The sequence below is a fragment of the Daphnia magna genome, unplaced genomic scaffold (genome assembly GCF_020631705.1).
Source record: "Daphnia magna isolate NIES unplaced genomic scaffold, ASM2063170v1.1 Dm_contigs325, whole genome shotgun sequence".
NCBI lineage: Eukaryota > Metazoa > Arthropoda > Branchiopoda > Diplostraca > Daphniidae > Daphnia > Daphnia magna.
Genome location: NW_025533243.1, coordinates 50,864 through 71,185, shown reverse-complemented (window position 1 = coordinate 71,185; position 20,322 = coordinate 50,864). Strand labels below are relative to the sequence as shown.

The 20,322-nt window shown below is 30.1% G+C and overlaps 2 protein-coding genes across 2 annotated transcripts; one reads left to right on the top strand and one right to left on the bottom strand.

Annotated features, from left to right (window-relative positions):
- Positions 1 to 15,265: 15,265 nt before the first annotated feature.
- LOC123468190 lies at positions 15,266 to 16,465 on the top strand. Its single transcript, XM_045167825.1, has 3 exons — positions 15,266 to 15,801; positions 15,865 to 16,042; positions 16,101 to 16,465. Exons 1-3 carry the CDS (start codon positions 15,634 to 15,636, stop codon positions 16,463 to 16,465), a joined length of 711 nt encoding a protein of 236 aa, XP_045023760.1. The 5' UTR covers positions 15,266 to 15,633.
- A 1,530-nt stretch (positions 16,466 to 17,995) lies between these two features.
- On the bottom strand, positions 17,996 to 19,479 carry LOC123468189. The gene is made up of 3 exons (XM_045167824.1): positions 18,630 to 19,479; positions 18,389 to 18,566; positions 17,996 to 18,330 (listed from the first exon to the last, which is right to left on the bottom strand). Exons 1-3 carry the CDS (start codon positions 18,795 to 18,797, stop codon positions 17,996 to 17,998), a joined length of 681 nt encoding a protein of 226 aa, XP_045023759.1. The 5' UTR covers positions 18,798 to 19,479.
- Positions 19,480 to 20,322: the final 843 nt, after the last annotated feature.

Here is a 20,322-nt window from a genome sequence, read left to right as displayed (position 1 = left end):
GGTAGCCTTCGTTCGGTTGCGACGTTGCTCTATATATAAGCTAAATTCTGCCGCCATTCAATGTGAATACACTGTTATACCATGAGTTTTTACTTCTATATGTAAACTGCATGGAATATACTTGTATTCAATGTGAATACACTGTTATACCATGAGTTTTTACTTCTTATATGTAAACAGCATCAAATATACTTGTATTCAATGTGAATACACTGTTATACCATGAGTTTTTACTTCTATATGTAAACTGCATGGAATATACTTGTATTCAATGTGAATACACTGTTATACCATGAGTTTTTACTTCTATATGTAAACTGCATGGAATATACTTGTATTCAATGTGAATACACTGTTATACCATGAGTTTTTACTTCTATATGTAAACAGCATCAAATATACTTGTATTCAATGTGAATACACTGTTATACCATGAGTTTTTACTTTTCTATATGTAAACTGCATCAAATATACTTGTATTCAATGTGAATACACTGTTATACCATGAGTTTTTACTTCTATATGTAAACTGCATGGAATATACTTGTATTCAATGTGAATACACTGTTATACCATGAGTTTTTAACTTCTATATGTAAACAGCATCAAATATACTTGTATTCAATGTGAATACACTGTTATACCATGAGTTTTTACTTCTATATGTAAACAGCATCAAATATACTTGTATTCAATGTGAATACACTGTTTATACCATGAGTTTTTACTTCTATATGTAAACTGCATCGAATATACTTGTATTTCAATGTGAATACACTGTTATACCATGAGTTTTTACTTCTATATGAACAAACTGCATGGAATATACTTGTATTCAATGTGAATACACTGTTATACCATGAGTTTTTACTTCTATATGTAAACTGCATGGAATATACTTGTATTCAATGTGAATACACTGTTATACCATGAGTTTTTACTTCTATATGTAAACAGCATCAGGAATATACTTGTATTCAATGTGAATACACTGTTATACCATGAGTTTTTACTTCTATATGTAAACTGCATGGAATATACTTGTATTCAATGTGAATACACTGTTATACCATGAGTTTTTACTTCTATATGTAAACAGCATCAAATATACTTGTATTCAATGTGAATACACTGTTATACCATGAGTTTTTACTTCTATATATAAAAACAGCATCAAATATACTTGTATTCAATGTGAATACACTGTTATACCATGAGTTTTTACTTCTATATGTAAACTGCATGGAATATACTTGTATTCAATGTGAATACACTGTTATACCATGAGTTTTTACTTCTATATGTAAACAGCATCAAATATACTTGTATTCAATGTGAATACACTGTTATACCATGAGTTTTTACTTCTATATGTAAACAGCATCAAATATACTTGTATTCAATGTGAATACACTGTTATACCATGAGTTTTAACTTCTATATGTAAACTGCATGGAATATACTTGTATTCAATGTGAATACACTGTTATACCATGAGTTTTTTACTTCTATATGTAAACAGCATCAAATATACTTGTATTCAATGTGAATACACTGTTATACCATGAGTTTTTACTTCTATATGTAAACTGCATGGAATATACTTGTATTCAATGTGAATACACTGTTATACCATGAGTTTTTACTTCTATATGTAAACTGCATGGAATATACTTGTATTCAATGTGAATACACTGTTATACCATGAGTTTTTACTTCTATATGTAAACAGCATCAAATATACTTGTATTCAATGTGAATACACTTGTTATACCATGAGTTTTTCTTCTTCTATATGTAAACTGCATGGAAATATACTTGTATTCAATGTGAATACACTGTTATACCATGAGTTTTAACTTCTATATGTAAACAGCATCGAAATATACTTGTATTCAATGTGAATACACTGTTATACCATGAGTTTTTACTTCTATATGTAAACAGCATCGAAATATACTTGTATTCAATGTGAATACACTGTTATACCATGAGTTTTTACTTCTATATGTAAACTGCATGGAATATACTTGTATTCAATGTGAATACACTGTTATACCATGAGTTTTTACTTCTATATGTAAACTGCATGGAATATACTTGTATTCAATGTGAATACACTGTTATACCATGAGTTTTTACTTCTATATGTAAACTGCATGGAATATACTTGTATTCAATGTGAATACACTGTTATACCATGAGTTTTTACTTCTATATGTAAACAGCATCGAAATATACTTGTATTCAATGTGAATACACTGTTATACCATGAGTTTTTACTTCTATATGTAAACTGCATGGAATATACTTGTATTCAATGTGAATACACTGTTATACCATGAGTTTTTACTTCTATATGTAAACAGCATCAAATATACTTGTATTCAATGTGAATACACTGTTATACCATGAGTTTTTACTTCTATATGTAAACAGCATCAAATATACTTGTATTCAATGTGAATACACTGTTATACCATGAGTTTTTTACTTCTATATGTAAACTGCATGGAATATACTTGTATTCAATGTGAATACACTGTTATACCATGAGTTTTTACTTCTATATGTAAACAGCATCAAATATACTTGTATTCAATGTGAATACACTGTTATACCATGAGTTTTTACTTCTATATGTAAACAGCATCAAATATACTTGTATTCAATGTGAATACACTGTTATACCATGAGTTTTTACTTCTATATGTAACCTGCATGGAATATACTTGTATTCAATGTGAATACACTGTTATACCATGAGTTTTTACTTCTATATGTAAACAGCATCAAATATACTTGTATTCAATGTGAATACACTGTTATACCATGAGTTTTTACTTCTATATATAAACTGCATGGAATATACTTGTATTCAATGTGAATACACTGTTATACCATGAGTTTTTACTTCTATATGTAAACTGCATGGAATATACTTGTATTCAATGTGAATACACTGTTATACCATGAGTTTTTACTTCTATATGTAAACAGCATCAAATATACTTGTATTCAATGTGAATACACTGTTATACCATGAGTTTTTACTTCTATATATAAACTGCATGGAATATACTTGTATTCAATGTGAATACACTGTTATACCATGAGTTTTTACTTCTATATGTAAACAGCATCAAATATACTTGTATTCAATGTGAATACACTGTTATACCATGAGTTTTTACTTCTATATGTAAACTGCATCAAATATACTTGTATTCAATGTGAATACACTGTTATACCATGAGTTTTTACTTCTATATGTAAACTGCATGGAATATACTTGTATTCAATGTGAATACACTGTTATACCATGAGTTTTTACTTCTATATGTAAACAGCATCAAATATACTTGTATTCAATGTGAATACACTGTTATACCATGAGTTTTTACTTCTATATGTAAACTGCATCAGAATATACTTGTATTCAATGTGAATACACTGTTATACCATGAGTTTTTACTTCTATATGTAAACTGCATGGAATATACTTGTATTCAATGTGAATACACTGTTATACCATGAGTTTTTACTTCTATATGTAAACAGCATCAAATATACTTGTATTCAATGTGAATACACTGTTATACCATGAGTTTTTACTTCTATATGTAAACTGCATGGAATATACTTGTATTCAATGTGAATACACTGTTATACCATGAGTTTTTACTTCTATATGTAAACTGCATGGAATATACTTGTATTCAATGTGAATACACTGTTATACCATGAGTTTTTACTTCTATATGTAAACAGCATCAAATATACTTGTATTCAATGTGAATACACTGTTATACCATGAGTTTTTACTTCTATATGTAAACTGCATGGAATATATCTTGTATTCAATGTGAATACACTGTTATACCATGAGTTTTAACTTCTATATGTAAACAGCATCAAATATACTTGTATTCAATGTGAATACACTGTTATACCATGGGTTTTTACTTCTATATGTAAACAGCATCAAATATACTTGTATTCAATGTGAATACACTGTTATACCATGAGTTTTTACTTCTATATGTAAACTGCATGGAATATACTTGTATTCAATGTGAATACACTGTTATACCATGAGTTTTTACTTCTATATGTAAACTGCATGGAATATACTTGTATTCAATGTGAATACACTGTTATACCATGAGTTTTTACTTCTATATGTAAAACTACACAGAATATACTTGTATTCAATGTGAATACACTGTTATACCATGAGTTTTTACTTCTATATGTAAACAGCATCAAATATACTTGTATTCAATGTGAATACACTGTTATACCATGAGTTTTTACTTCTATATGTAAACTGCATGGAATATACTTGTATTCAATGTGAATACACTGTTATACCATGAGTTTTAACTTCTATATGTAAACAGCATCAAATATACTTGTATTCAATGTGAATACACTGTTATACCATGAGTTTTTACTTCTATATGTAAACAGCATCAAATATACTTGTATTCAATGTGAATACACTGTTATACCATGAGTTTTTACTTCTATATGTAAACTGCATGGAATATACTTGTATTCAATGTGAATACACTGTTATACCATGAGTTTTTACTTCTATATGTAAACAGCATCAAATATACTTGTATTCAATGTGAATACACTGTTATACCATGAGTTTTTACTTCTATATGTAAACAGCATCAAATATACTTGTATTCAATGTGAATACACTGTTATACCATGAGTTTTTACTTCTATATGTAAACTGCATGGAATATACTTGTATTCAATGTGAATACACTGTTATACCATGAGTTTTTACTTCTATATGTAAACAGCATCAAATATACTTGTATTCAATGTGAATACACTGTTATACCATGAGTTTTTACTTCTATATGTAAACTGCATGGAATATACACTTGTGTATTCAATGTGAATACACTGTTATACCATGAGTTTTTACTTCTATATGTAAACTGCAATGGAATATACTTGTATTCAATGTGAATACACTGTTATACCATGAGTTTTTACTTCTATATGTAAACAGCATCAAATATACTTGTATTCAATGTGAATACACTGTTATACCATGAGTTTTTACTTCTATATGTAAACTGCATGGAATATACTTGTATTCAATGTGAATACACTGTTATACCATGAGTTTTTACTTCTATATAGTAAACTGCATGGAATATACTTGTATTCAATGTGAATACACTGTTATACCATGAGTTTTTACTTCTATATGTAAACAGCATCAAATATACTTGTATTCAATGTGAATACACTGTTATACCATGAGTTTTTACTTCTATATGTAAACTGCATCAAATATACTTGTATTCAATGTGAATACACTGTTATACCATGAGTTTTTACTTCTATATGTAAACTGCATGGAATATACTTGTATTCAATGTGAATACACTGTTATACCATGAGTTTTTTATTCTATATGTAAACAGCATCAAATATACTTGTATTCAATGTGAATACACTGTTATACCATGAGTTTTTACTTCTATATGTAAACAGCATCAAATATACTTGTATTCAATGTGAATACACTGTTATACCATGAGTTTTTACTTCTATATATAAAACTGCATGGAATATACTTGTATTCAATGTGAATACACTGTTATACCATGAGTTTTTACTTCTATATGTAAACTGCATGGAATATACTTGTATTCAATGTGAATACACTGTTATACCATGAGTTTTTACTTCTATATGTAAACTGCATCAGGAATATACTTGTATTCAATGTGAATACACTGTTATACCATGAGTTTTTACTTCTATATGTAAACAGCGCATCGAAATATACTTGTATTCAATGTGAATACACTGTTATACCATGAGTTTTTACTTCTATATGTAAACTGCATGGAATATACTTGTATTCAATGTGAATACACTGTTATACCATGAGTTTTAACTTCTATATGTAAACAGCATCAAATATACTTGTATTCAATGTGAATACACTGTTATACCATGAGTTTTTACTTCTATATGTAAACAGCATCAAATATACTTGTATTCAATGTGAATACACTGTTATACCATGAGTTTTTACTTCTATATGTAAACTGCATGGAATATACTTGTATTCAATGTGAATACACTGTTATACCATGAGTTTTTACTTCTATATGTAAACAGCATCAAATATACTTGTATTCAATGTGAATACACTGTTATACCATGAGTTTTTACTTCTATATGTAAACAGCATCAAATATACTTGTATTCAATGTGAATACACTGTTATACCATGAGTTTTTACTTCTATATGTAAACTGCATGGAAAATATACTTGTATTCAATGTGAATACACTGTTATACCATGAGTTTTTATTTCTATATGTAAACAGCATCAAATATACTTGTATTCAATGTGAATACACTGTTATACCATGAGTTTTTACTTCTATATGTAAACAGCATCAAATATACTTGTATTCAATGTGAATACACTGTTATACCATGAGTTTTTACTTCTATATGTAAACAGCATGGAATATACTTGTATTCAATGTGAATACACTGTTATACCATGAGTTTTTACTTCTATATGTAAACTGCATGGAATATACTTGTATTCAATGTGAATACACTGTTATACCATGAGTTTTTACTTCTATATGTAAACAGCATCAAATATACTTGTATTCAATGTGAATACACTGTTATACCATGAGTTTTAACTTCTATATGTAAACAGCATCAAATATACTTGTATTCAATGTGAATACACTGTTATACCATGAGTTTTTACTTCTATATGTAAACAGCATCAAATATACTTGTATTCAATGTGAATACACTGTTATACCATGAGTTTTTACTTCTATATGTAAACTGCATGGAATATACTTGTATTCAATGTGAATACACTGTTATACCATGAGTTTTTACTTCTATATGTATACTGCATCAAATATACTTGTATTCAATGTGAATACACTGTTATACCATGAGTTTTTACTTCTATATGTAAACTGCATGGAATATACTTGTATTCAATGTGAATACACTGTTATACCATGAGTTTTTACTTCTATATGTAAACAGCATCAAATATACTTGTATTCAATGTGAATACACTGTTATACCATGGGGTTTTTACTTCTATATGTAAACAGCATCAAATATACTTGTATTCAATGTGAATACACTGTTATACCATGAGTTTTTACTTCTATATGTAAACTGCATGGAATATACTTGTATTCAATGTGAATACACTGTTATACCATGAGTTTTTACTTCTATATGTAAACTGCATGGAATATACTTGTATTCAATGTGAATACACTGTTATACCATGAGTTTTTACTTCTATATAGTAAACTGCATGGAATATACTTGTATTCAATGTGAATACACTGTTATACCATGAGTTTTTACTTCTATATGTAAACAGCATCAAATATACTTGTATTCAATGTGAATACACTGTTATACCATGAGTTTTTACTTCTATATGTAAACTGCATGGAATATACTTGTATTCAATGTGAATACACTGTTATACCATGAGTTTTAACTTCTATATGTAAACAGCATCAAATATACTTGTATTCAATGTGAATACACTGTTATACCATGAGTTTTTACTTCTATATGTAAACAGCATCAAATATACTTGTATTCAATGTGAATACACTGTTATACCATGAGTTTTTACTTCTATATGTAAACTGCATGGAATATACTTGTATTCAATGTGAATACACTGTTATACCATGAGTTTTAACTTCTATATGTAAACAGCATCAAATATACTTGTATTCAATGTGAATACACTGTTATACCATGAGTTTTTACTTCTATATGTAAACAGCATCAAATATACTTGTATTCAATGTGAATACACTGTTATACCATGAGTTTTTACTTCTATATGTAAACTGCATGGAATATACTTGTATTCAATGTGAATACACTGTTATACCATGAGTTTTAAATTCTATATGTAAACAGCATCAAATATACTTGTATTCAATGTGAATACACTGTTATACCATGAGTTTTTACTTCTATATGTAAACAGCATCAAATATACTTGTATTCAATGTGAATACACTGTTATACCATGAGTTTTTACTTCTATATGTAAACAGCATGGAATATACTTGTATTCAATGTGAATACACTGTTATACCATGAGTTTTACTTACTTCTATATGTAAACTGCATGGAATATACTTGTATTCAATGTGAATACACTGTTATACCATGAGTTTTTAATTCTATATGTAAACAGCATCAAATATACTTGTATTCAATGTGAATACACTGTTATACCATGAGTTTTTAATTCTATATGTAAACAGCATCAAATATACTTGTATTCAATGTGAATACACTGTTATACCATGAGTTTTTACTTCTATATGTAAACAGCATCAAATATACTTGTATTCAATGTGAATACACTGTTATACCATGAGTTTTTACTTCTATATGTAAACTGCATGGAATATACTTGTATTCAATGTGAATACACTGTTATACCATGAGTTTTTACTTCTATATGTAAACAGCATCAAATATACTTGTATTCAATGTGAATACACTGTTATACCATGAGTTTTTACTTCTATATGTAAACTGCATGGAATATACTTGTATTCAATGTGAATACACTGTTATACCATGAGTTTTTACTTCTATATGTAAACTGCATGGAATATACTTGTATTCAATGTGAATACACTGTTATACCATGAGTTTTTACTTCTATATGTAAACAGCATCAAATATACTTGTATTCAATGTGAATACACTGTTATACCATGAGTTTTTACTTCTATATGTAAACTGCATGGAATATACTTGTATTCAATGTGAATACACTGTTATACCATGAGTTTTTACTTCTATATGTAAACAGCATCAAATATACTTGTATTCAATGTGAATACACTGTTATACCATGAGTTTTTACTTCTATATGTAAACAGCATCAAATATACTTGTATTCAATGTGAATACACTGTTATACCATGAGTTTTTACTTCTATATGTAAACTGCATGGAATATACTTGTATTCAATGTGAATACACTGTTATACCATGAGTTTTTACTTCTATACACTACCCACACAAAGTTTGGAAACACGACGAGTTTTTCCGCGCTTTTAACACGGCGGCTTACGGGCCGAAGTGTCTGCCTTTTTTACGCGATAACTCACGTTTGAGTTATCGCAAAGCAAATCCAAAAAAATCCTCTTGTTGAGGAAAGAATTTCCTTTCACCATGAATTTTTTGAAATGTTTGTGAATAGAAGTTTAGCCCCAAAGTCATAGGTATAAAGTTTGGAAACATCGGCGCGCTCGCCATATGTTTCCATGCTAAAATGTATGTTACTGAAAAAATTATTAAAAATTCCAATTTATGAATTTTTACTTGAAACTTTTACAAACGGTAGGCGACATAGTCGTCTACATTTTGACAAAGTTTCAATTTTTTTGATGAAAGGCTAATTTTGCCGATTTTTAAAATAAACAATGCCGATCAATCTTTCGTGGCGAGGGGACGAAATCCTAGCCCGGGGAAGAATGGAGGGAAAAAAAAAAAGGGAAAAAAAGGGGAACAGAATTTCCGACGTACGTTTTATTTAAAAAAATCGGCAAAGATCAGCCTTTCATAAAAAAAAATTAAACTTTGTCAAAATGTAGACGACTATGTCGTCTACCGTTTGTAAAAGTTTCAAGTAAAAATTCCTATATTGGAATTTTTAATAATTTTTTCAGTAACATACACTTTAGCATGGAAACATATGGCGAGCGCGCCGATGTTTCCAAACTTTATACCTATGACTTTGGGGCTAAACTTCTATTCACAAAAATTTCAAAAAATTCATGGTGAAAGGAAATTCTTTCCTAAACAAGAGGATTTTTTGATTTGCTTTGCGATAACTCAAACGTGAGTTATCGCGTAAAAAAGGCAGACACTTAGGCCCGTAAGCCGCCGTGTTAAAAGCGCGGAAAAACTCGTCGTGTTTCCAAACTTTGTGTGGGTAGTGTATGTAAACAGCATCAAATATACTTGTATTCAATGTGAATACACTGTTATACCATGAGTTTTTACTTCTATATGTAAACTGCATGGAATATACTTGTATTCAATGTGAATACACTGTTATACCATGAGTCTTAAATTCTATATGTAAACAGCATCAAATATACTTGTATTCAATGTGAATACACTGTTATACCATGAGTTTTTACTTCTATATGTAAACTGCATGGAATATACTTGTATTCAATGTGAATACACTGTTATACCATGAGTTTTTACTTCTATATGTAAACAGCATCAAATATACTTGTATTCAATGTGAATACACTGTTATACCATGAGTTTTTACTTCTATATGTAAACAGCATCAAATATACTTGTATTCAATGTGAATACACTGTTATACCATGAGTTTTTACTTCTATATGTAAACAGCATCAAATATACTTGTATTCAATGTGAATACACTGTTATACCATGAGTTTTTCCTTCTATATGTAAACAGCATGGAATATACTTGTATTCAATGTGAATACACTGTTATACCATGAGTTTTTACTTCTATATGTAAGCAGCATCAAATATAATTGTATTCAATGTGAATACACTGTTATACCATGAGTTTTTACTTCTATATGTAAATAGCAACAAATATACTTGTATTCAATGTGAATACACTGTTATACCATGAGTTTTTACTTCTATATATAAACAGCATCAAATATACTTGTATTCAATATGAATACACTGTTATACCATGATTCTTTACTTCTATATGTAAACGGCATGGAATATATTTGTATTCAATGTGAATACACTGTTATACCATGAGTTTTTACTTCTATATGTAAACTGCTTGGAATATACTTGTATTCAATGTGAATACACTGTTATACCATGAGTTTTTACTTCTATATGTAAACAGCATCAAATATACTTGTATTCAATGTGAATACACTGTTATACCATGAGTTTTTACTTCTATATGTAAACAGCATCAAATATACTTGTATTCAATGTGAATACACTGTTATACCATGAGTTTTTACTTCTATATGTAAACGGCATAGAATATACTTGTATTCAATGTGAATACACTGTTATACCATGAGTTTTTACTTCTATATGTAAACTGCATGGAATATACTTGTATTCAATGTGAATACACTGTTATACCATGAGTTTTTACTTCTATATGTAAACTGGATGGAATATACTTGTATTCAATGTGAATACACTGTTTTACCATGAGTTTTTACTTCTATATGTAAACTGCATGAAATATACTTGTATTCCATGTGAATACACTGTTATACCATGAGTTTTTACTTCTATTTGTAAACAGCATCAAATATACCTGTATTCAATGTGAATACACTGTTATACCATGAGTTTTTACTTCTATATGTAAACTGCATGGAATATACTTGTATTCAATGTGAATACACTGTTATACCATGAGTTTTTACTTCTATATGTAAACAGCATCAAATATACTTGTATTCAATGTGAATACACTGTTATACCATGAGTTTTTACTTCTATATGTAAACAGCATCAAATATACTTGTATTCAATGTGAATACACTGTTATACCACGAGTTTTCACTTCTATATGTAAACTGCATGGAATATACTTGTTTCCAATGTGAATACACTGTTATACCATGAGTTTTTACTTCTATATGTATACTTCATCAAATATACTTGTATTCAATGTGAATACACTGTTATACCATGAGTTTTTACTTCTATATGTAAACAGCATCAAATATACTTGTATTCAATGTGAATACACTGTTATACCATGAGTTTTTACTTCTATATGTAAACTGCATGGAATATACTTGTATTCAATGTGAATACACTGTTATATCATAAGTTTTTACTTCTATATATAAACTGCATGGAATATACTTGTATTCAATGTGAATGCACTGTTATACCATGAGTTTTTACTTCAATATGTATACTGCATCAAATATACTTGTATTCAATAAGAATACACTGTTATACCATGAGTTTTTATTTCTATATGTAAACAGCATCAAATATACTTGTATTCAATGTGAATACACTGTTATACCATGAGTTTTTACTTCTATATGTATACTGCATCAAATATACTTGTATTCAATGTGAATACACTGTTATACCATGAGTTTTTACTTCTATATGTAAACAGCATCAAATATACTTGTATTCAATGTGAATACACTGTTATACCATGAGTTTTTACTTCTATATGTATACTGCATCAAATATACTTGAATTCAATGTGAATACACTGTTATACCATGAGTTTTTACTTCTATATGTAAGCAGCATCAAATATACTTGTATTCAATGTGAATACACTGTTATGCCATGAGTTTTAACTTCTATATGTAAACAGCATCAAATATACTTGTATTCAATTTGAATACACTGTTATACCATGAGTTTTTACTTCTATATGTAAGCAGCATCAAATATAATTGTATTCAATGTGAATACACTGTTATACCATGAGTTTTTACTTCTATATGTAAACTACATGGAATATACTTGTATTCAATGTGAAAACTCTGTTATACCTTGAGTTTTTACTTCTATATGTAACCAGCATCAAATATACTTGTATTCAATGTGAATACACTGTTATACCATGAGTTTTAACTTCTATATGTAAACTGCATGGAATATACTTGTATTCAATGTGAATACACTGTTATGCCATGAGTTTTTACTTCTATATGTATACTGCTTCAAATATACTTGTATTCAATGTGAATACACTGTTATACCATGAGTTTTTACTTCTATATGTAAACTGCATGGAATATACTTGTTTCCAATGTGAATACACTGTTATACCATGAGGTTTTACTTCTATATGTATACTGCATCAAATATACTTGTATTCAATGTGAATACACTGTTATACCATGAGTTTTTACTTCTATATGTAAACAGCATCAAATATACTTGTATTCAATGTGAATACACTGTTATACCATGAGTTTTTACTTCTATATGTAAACTGCATCAAATATACTTGTATTCAATGTGAATACACTGTTATACCATGAGTTTTTACTTCTATATGTAAACAGCATCAAATATACTTGTATTCAATGTGAATACACTGTTATACCATGAGTTTTTACTTCTATATGTTAACAGCATCAAATATACTTGTATTCAATGTGAATACACTGTTATACCATGAGTTTATACTTCTACATGTAAACAGCATCAAATATACTTGTATTCAATGTGAATACACTGTTATACCATGAGTTTTTACTTCTATATGTAAACAGCATCAAATATACTTGTATTCAATGTGAATACACTGTTATACCATGAGTTTTTACTTCTATATGTAAACAGCATCAAATATACTTGTATTCAATGTGAATACACTGTTATACCATGAGTTTTTACTTCTATATGTATATCTGCATCAAATATACTTGTATTCAATGTGAATACACTGTTATACCATGAGTTTTTACTTCTATATGTAAACAGCATCAAATATACTTGTATTCAATGTGAATACACTGTTATACCATGAGTTTTTACTTCTATATGTAAACTGCATCAAATATACTTGTATTCAATGTGAATACACTGTTATACCATGAGTTTTTACTTCTATATGTAAACAGCATCAAATATACTTGTATTCAATGTGAATACACTGTTATACCATGAGTTTTAACTTCTATATGTAAACAGCATCAAATATACTTGTATTCAATGTGAATACACTGTTATACCATGAGTTTTTACTTCTATATGTAAACAGCATCAAATATACTTGTATTCAATGTGAATACACTGTTATACCATGAGTTTTTACTTCTATATGTATACTGCATCAAATATACTTGTATTCAATGTGAATACACTGTTATACCATGAGTTTTTACTTCTATATTGTAACGGACGATCGACGTCAGAGCCGTTTATTTGGAAATCAAAGAGAATTGACTACAGAGTAAGCTAAGAATAATGGAAACAAGGTTTAAACAAGTTTGACACATAAGAATAACTAAGACGGAAGGAACCCAGATCCAGCCGAGTGGTCTTCTTTTATACCATCGTTGGACGTTTTCTCCTGTTCTAGGAATTGAAGTAATTGGGTGATAACCTTCCTGTGACATTTAATAATCATCAGTTTTATCTAACTCTCGGGAGTTAACCATGAGATAAATTCTATAGGTTGCATAACCCAACGTCAGCTGTGCGTTACATCCCCCCTCTCAGACTGCAACTCGTCCCGATTGCAATACAATTTTAGCACAGCTCAAAATAACTATGTTATTTTCTAGTTATTTGAAAGGAACATTCATATTGGGGTTATTTTAGGGAATTTCCTATTTCTATTGATAACATTTGAAACATTTAGTCTAAAAATTTTTCAAAAAGAACATTTTAACAGTAGAATTTCTAATTCTATATCAAAAGAAATATTTTTCTTTTAATTTTCCAACATGGTCGCGCACTATCTCGTCTATGCTTTGCGACGAATCGCGCAGTCACTTTTTCTACTGAGGAAAGTCGACTCTTATCGACTGTCTATAAGAGTCGACTTCTCCATTAGAGTGTGCCTTTTTGAATGCTAGGTTGAATTTTTGCTTTTTCTACTGAGGACAAGTCGACTCTTATCGACTGTCTATAAGAGTCGACTTCTCCATTAGAGTGTGCCTTTTTGAATGCTAGGTTGAATTTTTGCTTTTTCTACTGAGGACAAGTCGACTCTTATCGACTGTCTATAAGAGTCGACTTCTCCATTAGAGTGTGCCTTTTTGAATGCTAGGTTGAATTTTTGCTTTTTCTACTGAGGACAAGTCGACTCTTATCGACTAGTCTATAAGAGTCTACTTGTCCATTAGAGTGCGCCTTTTTTAATGCTAGCTTGTATTTTTGTACTGATTATTGTATTTACTTGTTTGAATGTAGGGTTTGAATGTAAAACGTTTGCAGAATAAATATATTTTAAATTCTCGTGTGTATTTTTTATGAACGGTTGATTTTAAAGGTAAATTTAATAAAGGTGATACTCTCACTTGGTGCTGGACTAGTGATGCTTTGGATACATTACAAAAGTGGTACAGGAATATACATAACTGAAGCTTTATTTAATTAAAACGTAAACAGCATTTGTTAATATATATTTAGATCTAATTTAATCTAGATTGTGCGAAAAGTTGCTCGCTAACCAATGGACAAAGTGGTAATCGACTCTTATTGACTAGTTGATGCTTATAGAGTAGTCGATGCTTATGGACTAGTCGATGCTTATGGACTAGTCGATGCTTATGGACTAGTTTGTATTCTGTTAATTGTTTATAATTATTATATCAAACTTTTTAACTACGGAAATACGGAATATTTTTTAAATAATCTTTGGTAATTTTATAAATTGATGTTAATTTATTAATTCTGGAACAACTCCTTTCCGTTGCTCTTGGCAAAAACCATTGACGGACCTTGAACTTTGGCAACTCGGCAACTCTGCATCGATCATCAAGAATTCAAGAGTAATAAAAATATTACAAACTCATTAGAGAGATAATAAAAAATCGCTTAAAGTATTTCCGAATCATAATGGAAGATGAAAATGCTGATGATGAAATAGCCTCAAATGAAAGAAACCTGAATAAAAAATTAATTAAAAGAGGATTTCAACAACCAGAAATCAGTCGGTACATTAAAGATGTTTCTTCTGCCAATTACAACACCAACAAGCACCGAATGATTCGAATCATGTTTATTGTAATGAAATTAAAGCTGGAACATAATTTACATAATACGAAATAATCTACTTTAAAAAACTAGGCTAACCAGCTTGCCAGAGACGCCGGTGTTGAATTACTCATTTTTGGGTATTTCCCAAATGTTACTGTGGGAAGTTGTGCAGCATGGGCATTTGGTGAAGAGACTAAAAATATTGTTACGAAACCAACAGCCAAATCATTTCTTAAACATTGGGAGAATGTTTTTTCATTAAAAGAAGGTATATTGTGACAAATTTGTTATTTAATTATAGTGAGATAATAGAATTTTTCTCCTAGATATACGTCAAAATCCAGCCAAGGCCAATGTTGATGTTGACAATGAAGAACCACAAACTGAAAATGTTGACAATGAAGAACCACAAACTGAAAATGTTGAAAATGAAGAACGACAAGGTGAAAATGTTGATGTTGACAATGAAGATGATCCACAAACTGAAAATGTTGAAAATGAAGAACGAGAAGCTGAAAATGAAGAACCACAAACTGAAAATGTTGAGTTAAACAAAGAAAAAGAAGTTGTCGTTGTTCAAGTATCACTCAACGAAACAGACACAGCGGAAGTCAACAAGAACACCAAAACCGAAATTTTTAAACTGAGACGACTTAAAATTTGTACAATCAATTATTGTACACTGAAATAAAGAAAATTTCACCAATTTCGAGTATTTTTTCCATTGCATTTTATTCATTTGAGCATAAGGGATGGGTTGTAATTAATAAAGGTCGCGATTCTGGTTAGTTCGATACTACCGAAAAACTGTTATGGCGTATCTTATAATGGGAGGCGTTATAAAACCATAAAAGTCTCTAAAAAATACTCTACCTATGGCTTGTATTAGTTTTTCATCAAATCGTGGTCTAATGGTGGAGCCGACAGGCTTTCAACTACGGTGTTCGTAGTTTGGTTCCCGGCATAGTCAAATTTCCTATTTTACTCAAATGCTGTCGATTATCGACGATGTTAACGTCGGCTTCGACTCAATATATTATTAATTTTCATTTTATTAACTCCAAATTATGTTTATGAGAACTAAATCAATGAAATATAACGCCGCTATAACGTACAATTTATTTCCTTGTATAAATAGTTGATTGATAAATTAATTACAAAGATTTATTAAAAGATAACCTAGCCCTAAGTTTATTATCTCTTTGTAAAACCGCGTAAAAAAATGGCCGTCGCCATGCTCGTCGAGGATTGGTCAATAGACATTTACAAATTAAACATTTAAAAACCTGTTATAAAATCCATTTCTTTGCATCAAAGCATTCTTCGTGACACAAGGATCACGAAAATATAAATATTTACTATGTTTATTAGTGTTAAATGGGCAAACGAAGAGCCCAAAGTCTCGGTGTGTAAGCTTGTCTCCCCCCCCCTCTAATAATGTAAAAATTTTAATCATCAATAACTGCTACAATTGAAGTCGGAAAGTTTTTATTTTTACGGGAATCGAAAGATCTCGTTGAGCTCTTTCGATTTCTGTAAAATTTAATATCGAATATTTATGAAGGAAAAAAGTCTTTGAACATGAAAAACTTTTTCGGTCTTTTCGGTCTAGATCTTATAACTGGATCTAACCGAAAAGACGGAAAATAAAATTCTTGTTCGAAATTTTTTTCCATTCATATTTTTCGTATTAAATTTTACAGAAATCGAAAGAGCTCAACGAGATCTTTCGATTCCCGTAAAAATAAATCTTTGTAATTAATTTATCAATCAACTATTTATACAAGGAAATAAATTGTACGTTATAGCGGCGTTATATTTCATTGATTTAGTTCTCATAAACATAATTTGGAGTTAATAAAATGAAAATTAATAATATATTGAGTCGAAGCCGACGTTAACATCGTCGATAATCGACAGCATTTGAGTAAAATAGGAAATTTGACTATGCCGGGAACCAAACTACGAACACCGTAGTTGAAAGCCTGTCGGCTCCACCATTAGACCACGATTTGATGAAAAACTAATACAAGCCATAGGTAGAGTATTTTTTAGAGACTTTTATGGTTTTATAACGCCTCCCATTATAAGATACGCCATAACAGTTTTTCGGTAGTATCGAACTAACCAGAATCGCGACCTTTATTAATTACAACCCATCCCTTATGCTCAAATGAATAAAATGCAATGGAAAAAATACTCGAAATTGGTGAAATTTTCTTTATTTCAGTGTACAATAATTGATTGTACAAATTTTAAGTCGTCTCAGTTTAAAAATTTCGGTTTTGGTGTTCTTGTTGACTTCCGCTGTGTCTGTTTCGTTGAGTGATACTTGAACAACGACAACTTCTTTTTCTTTGTTTAACTCAACATTTTCAGTTTGTGGTTCTTCATTTTCAGCTTCTCGTTCTTCATTTTCAACATTTTCAGTTTGTGGATCATCTTCATTGTCAACATCAACATTTTCACCTTGTCGTTCTTCATTTTCAACATTTTCAGTTTGTGGTTCTTCATTGTCAACATCAACATTGGCCTTGGCTGGATTTTGACGTATATCTAGGAGAAAAATTCTATTATCTCACTATAATTAAATAACAAATTTGTCACAATATACCTTCTTTTAATGAAAAAACATTCTCCCAATGTTTAAGAAATGATTTGGCTGTTGGTTTCGTAACAATATTTTTAGTCTCTTCACCAAATGCCCATGCTGCACAACTTCCCACAGTAACATTTGGGAAATACCCAAAAATGAGTAATTCAACACCGGCGTCTCTGGCAAGCTGGTTAGCCTAGTTTTTTAAAGTAGATTATTTCGTATTATGTAAATTATGTTCCAGCTTTAATTTCATTACAATAAACATGATTCGAATCATTCGGTGCTTGTTGGTGTTGTAATTGGCAGAAGAAACATCTTTAATGTACCGACTGATTTCTGGTTGTTGAAATCCTCTTTTAATTAATTTTTTATTCAGGTTTCTTTCATTTGAGGCTATTTCATCATCAGCATTTTCATCTTCCATTATGATTCGGAAATACTTTAAGCGATTTTTTATTATCTCTCTAATGAGTTTGTAATATTTTTATTACTCTTGAATTCTTGATGATCGATGCAGAGTTGCCGAGTTGCCAAAGTTCAAGGTCCGTCAATGGTTTTTGCCAAGAGCAACGGAAAGGAGTTGTTCCAGAATTAATAAATTAACATCAATTTATAAAATTACCAAAGATTATTTAAAAAATATTCCGTATTTCCGTAGTTAAAAAGTTTGATATAATAATTATAAACAATTAACAGAATACAAACTAGTCCATAAGCATCGACTAGTCCATAAGCATCGACTAGTCCATAAGCATCGACTACTCTATAAGCATCAACTAGTCAATAAGAGTCGATTACCACTTTGTCCATTGGTTAGCGAGCAACTTTTCGCACAATCTAGATTAAATTAGATCTAAATATATATTAACAAATGCTGTTTACGTTTTAATTAAATAAAGCTTCAGTTATGTATATTCCTGTACCACTTTTGTAATGTATCCTAAGCATCACTAGTCCAGCACCAAGTGAGAGTATCACCTTTATTAAATTTACCTTTAAAATCAACCGTTCATAAAAAATACACACGAGAATTTAAAATATATTTATTCTGCAAACGTTTTACATTCAAACCCTACATTCAAACAAGTAAATACAATAATCAGTACAAAAATACAAGCTAGCATTCAAAAAGGCACACTCTAATGGAGAAGTCGACTCTTATAGACAGTCGATAAGAGTCGACTTGTCCTCAGTAGAAAAAGCAAAAATTCAACCTAGCATTCAAAAAGGCACACTCTAATGGAGAAGTCGACTCTTATAGACAGTCGATAAGAGTCGACTTTCCTCAGTAGAAAAAGTGACTGCGCGATTCGTCGCAAAGCATAGACGAGATAGTGCGCGACCAGCCTGTAATTTTCCTATGCCTATACTATAGGAACATTCAAAATGAGAATCGGAATATAAAGTTTAAGAAGCAAGAAGAGGGAAAAAATAAAAATTTGCTGACGTATGAAGAACATTTTACAGCTGCTCTTCAACTTCCTCTTCGTGTTTTTTCAGTCGACTTCGAGTTCATTCACTCGTTTAGTCAGATTTGACAGAACAACTTTGTTTTGTCGTTTGCTAAGAAATAGTGCTATTGCCAGGCTGAGAAACAGTGTGGCTATAGCAGCGACAATTTCGAAGGGATACCGGACGTTGATTGTACGTTCGGGTTGATAGGCGAGTATCTCTTTGGAAGTTGTTGGTCCTGACATCACGGAAAGCAGCAGCATCAAAGGTAGGGTCAACATTACTGTTTTTCTTTGAGCTATGCGAGCAGATCTTCGTATGCCTGCATTTTCTGCTCTTGTCATTTGCACGGTTTCTTGTCTTCCTTGTCTTGTTGGCGGTACGGTTGGTACTTCAGCATTTATTTCTGCAGTTTCTGATTGTGCACCATTTTCCTCTGAGGGCCTTGTATTTGTTTCTTCTGATTGTTCTTGATCTTGAGGATTGGCAGATGCTTC

Bases quoted from the DNA above. Each gene is read 5' to 3' on its own strand.
- LOC123468190 (XM_045167825.1), top strand. From the start codon at position 15,634: ATGGAAGATGAAAATGCTGATGATGAAATAGCCTCAAATGAAAGAAAC. The intron at 15,802-15,864 runs GTAATGAAATTA...TTAAAAAACTAG, and splicing joins TGATTCGAATCATGTTTATT to GCTAACCAGCTTGCCAGAGA. The intron at 16,043-16,100 runs GTATATTGTGAC...TTTTTCTCCTAG, and splicing joins TGTTTTTTCATTAAAAGAAG to ATATACGTCAAAATCCAGCC.
- LOC123468189 (XM_045167824.1), bottom strand. From the start codon at position 18,797: ATGGAAGATGAAAATGCTGATGATGAAATAGCCTCAAATGAAAGAAAC. The intron at 18,567-18,629 runs GTAATGAAATTA...TTAAAAAACTAG, and splicing joins TGATTCGAATCATGTTTATT to GCTAACCAGCTTGCCAGAGA. The intron at 18,331-18,388 runs GTATATTGTGAC...TTTTTCTCCTAG, and splicing joins TGTTTTTTCATTAAAAGAAG to ATATACGTCAAAATCCAGCC.